Raw genomic sequence first — 4406 nt, forward strand, 5'->3', positions numbered from 1 at the left:
TGAAATTAATAATTTTTATTAATTGGTAAGTGTTGGATAAGTTTTACAAACTGAATCCTATAATATTTCATTAAATCATTGTGTTGTAAGAAAATGCAACATTTGAAATTATCATGGCCATATAAATGATTTTGAAAGTAGGCAAAAGTTTTAATTAATAAAAAATTACTCACTTGATTTATAAAATTTTATCAGAATTTCCAAAAAAAAAAACAAAAATGTTGAGCCCTCCATATAGAATCCATATAGTTTGAAACGTTGATGGTACTTGTAACGTGCAATGTAGGTTATTTGAATGTTTAATTTTATTTTAACGACTTTTTTGACGTAAGCGATTTTTTTATTTATATTATTTATTTATTTATTTAAATGATTGCAATTAAAAAGAAAAAATAATATGAAACGGTAATAATAATAATTTATAAATTTGTTATTAGATTGAGCGTTAAACCCTTCGACTAACGTAATTATTAATTTTGAAATCCAGAGTTCGCGGCATGAGCTTAAACAAACGGTATTATTGTATTTATTTCTAATTTTTTATTTAATATATATATATTTTTGATAAATGGCTGAAAAACCGAGGCCCGATCCAGTTATTCCGGATTCAGTACCTGCAGTGGTAAGTTTATATAATTTTACCTTTTTATAATATTTTATTTTATTTTATTTATTGACGCCTAATGATAACCTGTTTTTATGTACACTCCTACAGATTTTTTAAACATAATAAATTTTTACTTATATATTTTAAAGAAAATATATGAAATTTGCTTTTTGTTAATCACAAAATAAACAAATAATTTTTAAAATTAATGTAAATTCTTTATTTCTTTACAGATTATTCCAAATAAATTAGGTTATGAATCCGGCATTGCTTTGTCGTGGGCTGGAAATGCAACATTTGGTATATTTCCAAGCCAACAAGTTAATGCACATTGTCAAGATGTTAAAAGTCAATATGCTAATAATCCTGATTATAAAGATGTAGTTCATCACGTTAGATCAGATTCTGTTTTATTCGATCCAATTTCTCGAAAGTTAGTTAATGAGTCAAATGGTTATTTTATATTTGCTCAAAAATTGCTTGAAAAAGTCGATTCAACTGATTTTTCTTTAGAAATATTAAAATTAAGTCGACAATACAGAAGCGTTTTAAGGGCATGTTTGGAAGATTTTCAGTCAGCATCTTCAACGAGTCAAGGAAGCAAAAAAGCATTTTACTTACAAAATATTCCAACATTTTATAACATGGAATTAATATGGCATCTTTGTGAAATATTATTTTTAGATATTATTCCTGGTGATGTTGTACTTTCTCATTTGATAACATGGATAAGATTTCATGTGCCGCAGGTCTTTTCCTTTTACATTTAATTATTAAAGAAAAATAATTTTTTAAGTTAGAAAAAATTTATATCAAGCAAATTACAATTTCAGGTTGAAAAAGAAGCCAATAAATTTTTATTAGAAGAAAAAGCATATTCTGATTTTGTTAAACAATATTGGATTGTAGTAATCGATTGTCTACTTCAAAGAAGAATTGATACAGTTCGATCGTTATTAAAAATAAATCCCGACTTCGAATCTGAGCCTTTTAAAATTGTCGACACCATACTTAGAACTATGCCTATATTCGAAGTAAATTTAATTAATTATTTTTAATTTTTATCAAGGTTTACCTATAAATTTATTTATTATATATTACATTACATTTTTCACAGCTTTATGGAGGATTAACAATTTCTGAATTTCAAGTTAGGCATGAATGTTGGAAAAGGGAAGCAAAGAGAATATTAATTGATGGAAAATTTAGCTCTCATAAATATTTAACCATGATTGTTAAGGTACACATCTTCATAATTGTTTTTTTTTTTTTTTTTTTTTTTTTTCATTAACACTTAAGACAAATTATTTATGAAATGAAATTTCTTTAACAGATATTAATAGGAGATGAAACAGTTCAAGATATTATAATGAAACATTGTGAAACTTGGTATCAGCACATGGTTGCCAGTTTAATATATACTGAACCAACAGTTAAAATATTTGATTTGGCATTTTATGCTAATCAAAGTATAACAAGATATGGAGGTCCTAATTGCATAAAACAACTTGATTTGATTTTATGTGCCATAATGGAAGTTGATGCTTTTAAAGTAATTGAAAGGCTTCAAGACTGGACAGAAAAAAATTGGCTTCCGACTCATTTAACCAATTTACTTTACATAGGAGATAAATTAAACATTTCCAGTACTCAATCAAGCAAGTGAGTTTTAAAATAGAACTTTAAAGCATTCACTCATGTTCTTATTTTCTGAAAATTTTTATTTATAAACACATTTATTTTATTACAGTTTTGCTAATTCTCTTCATGAAAATTTACTTTTGGATTATGGAACATTATTGATGTCTCATAAATCTCTTTGGCAAGCTGGCGTTGATTATTTAGATTATTGCAGAGTTGAAGGGAGAGCAACATTGGAAACTTTACTTTCGAGAGTTCCATTTAAAACAAATGCAAAGGCATTAAAAATAATTTATATTGCCAGAGAAAGAGATTTAGAAGAAGTTGGTAAGTTATTTAATTAATATTATTTAGATTTTTAAACAAATTTATATTATTTTCTTTGGAAAGTAAAATTCATGTGAGGCTAAAATAAATTTTGGTTTTATTTTTCAGTTTACAATGTTAGTAAAGTACAAGGAATGAGATGTTTGAGCAGAGGTGACATTGGTGGAGCTTTAACTTGGGCAATGAAATGTCAGGATCCAGTTTTGTCATCTCAATTAGCTGACATTTATTTGAAAAAATACATAAAAGATGGAAAGTTTGAATCGGAAGATTTACTTCAGAATTTAGGATCTGGTATATTATTAAGTGATAGGCTTGCATTTTTAGGTAAATTTTTTTTAGAAATATAAATTAAAAATTTATTTATTTACTTGTTTTTTATTAGTTCAATTAACATAGTTTTATTACTTACTCTAAATTATTATTAATAATTTACTTTGTTACTTGCAGGAAGGTATAGTGAATTCTGTCAGATGCTTAAAAATGGAGATCAAAAAGAAGCAGGTGCTCTTCTTATTTACATGTTGGTCAATAAAGTTCCCCCCAAATTGTAAGTTTCAAAAAACTTAATTTTTTTCAAATAAAATATTTTAGGTTTAAATGACTCTTTAGGAGTTCTAAACTTGAAAAACTTTTTTTAGCTTTTGGTTAACTTTACTTATGGATGCAGTCCCGTTATTAGAAAAAAATAAAAATTTGTTTTCAAGTCAAGACATTTATGATTTAATGTCATGCTTACAAGAATTGTCTGATAATTATTCAAATTCAAATGTTCCAACAGTCATAGATAAATTAAAAGACATAAGAAGTTGTCTTGCGAGAAATTTAGCTGAAGCTCTTATACGTGAAGGAACCAAAGGAAGCGCCACCAATAAACTTTTACAAATCACTGCAATCTAATAACCCAAAAGACTTTTTATATGTATTACAAATATAAATATAATTATATATATAATTTTAAACTCATTGTCAAATTTTTCATTAAAAATTGGATATTAAAAGCAATTAAATAAAAACAAAGTTTTTATGTAAAGAACTTATATTGTGAGAAAATCAGCTGCTATAACTAAGAACCAAAATTGTAAATTCAAAGTAATAAAAAATTAGTTCCAAATAAATAAATAATTTTATTTTAATGAAAATCGGTTGGAAAAGGCTAATAAATTTAAATTTCACGTCATTAAAGAATGGGGAATAAAATTATATTATAATTACTAATTATGAACAAAAATTTCTAATCAAATGTTGTACACTATATTTTCAATTCCACTGACATTTCAAATGAATATAAAATATTTAATGGTATCTGTAACGTTGATGTTTTTGCAAGGCTTTGTAACTGAACAAGTAGTTTACAAGGAAAAATCCAAAATACATTTGAAGAAATCCAGCATAGCCTGGTTTTTTTGGTAAAAGCCAATGCCAGTTAAATCTCCAATAAGCTCTATTAAGTGCGTTCAAACAAGCTCTTGGAGTTTTTTGTCGTCTTGAAAACCATGAAGACAAATCCTTTAATTTAACTTCGGTAAAAGGGGTATCAGCTGTAAAATGATATTACGAAAAAAACTAGGTTATAATTTTTCGATACACGAGATATAAAATAATAATATAAAAAAAACTTACGCTTCCCATAATATCTGGATGGATCGTAATATCCATGAACGGCTTTATTAAATTCTGGAGGATATTCTCCCCAACTTTTAGGAATTAAATTGGGAAAGCTCATTTTTTAGCCCTTGAAAAAAATTTTAAGGATTGCCAACCGATAAAAAATTATGTAAAAATATCACAGCCTTGTATTTAAGATTAAAATGTTTTTATATCTATGACT

General features: G+C 26.0%; 2 protein-coding genes across 2 annotated transcripts; one reads left to right on the top strand and one right to left on the bottom strand.

Moving 5' to 3' along the window:
- Positions 1-568: 568 nt before the first annotated feature.
- Phum_PHUM082930 (uncharacterized protein) lies at positions 569-3475 on the top strand (the record flags this gene model as incomplete). The annotated part of the gene is made up of 9 exons (XM_002423693.1): positions 569-622; positions 841-1356; positions 1441-1641; positions 1725-1847; positions 1941-2269; positions 2358-2575; positions 2684-2902; positions 3026-3125; positions 3217-3475. The coding sequence occupies 9 exons, from the start codon at positions 569-571 to the stop codon at positions 3473-3475; spliced, it is 2019 nt and encodes a 672-aa protein (XP_002423738.1).
- Positions 3476-3871: 396 nt separating this feature from the next.
- Positions 3872-4301, bottom strand: Phum_PHUM082940 (ATP synthase f chain; the record flags this gene model as incomplete). Its single annotated transcript, XM_002423694.1, has 2 exons — positions 3872-4116; positions 4199-4301. 2 exons carry the CDS (start codon positions 4299-4301, stop codon positions 3872-3874), a joined length of 348 nt encoding a protein of 115 aa, XP_002423739.1.
- Positions 4302-4406: the final 105 nt, after the last annotated feature.

Source organism: Pediculus humanus, genomic scaffold (assembly GCF_000006295.1).
Source record: "Pediculus humanus corporis 1103172107434 genomic scaffold, whole genome shotgun sequence".
Classification (NCBI taxonomy): domain Eukaryota; kingdom Metazoa; phylum Arthropoda; class Insecta; order Psocodea; family Pediculidae; genus Pediculus; species Pediculus humanus.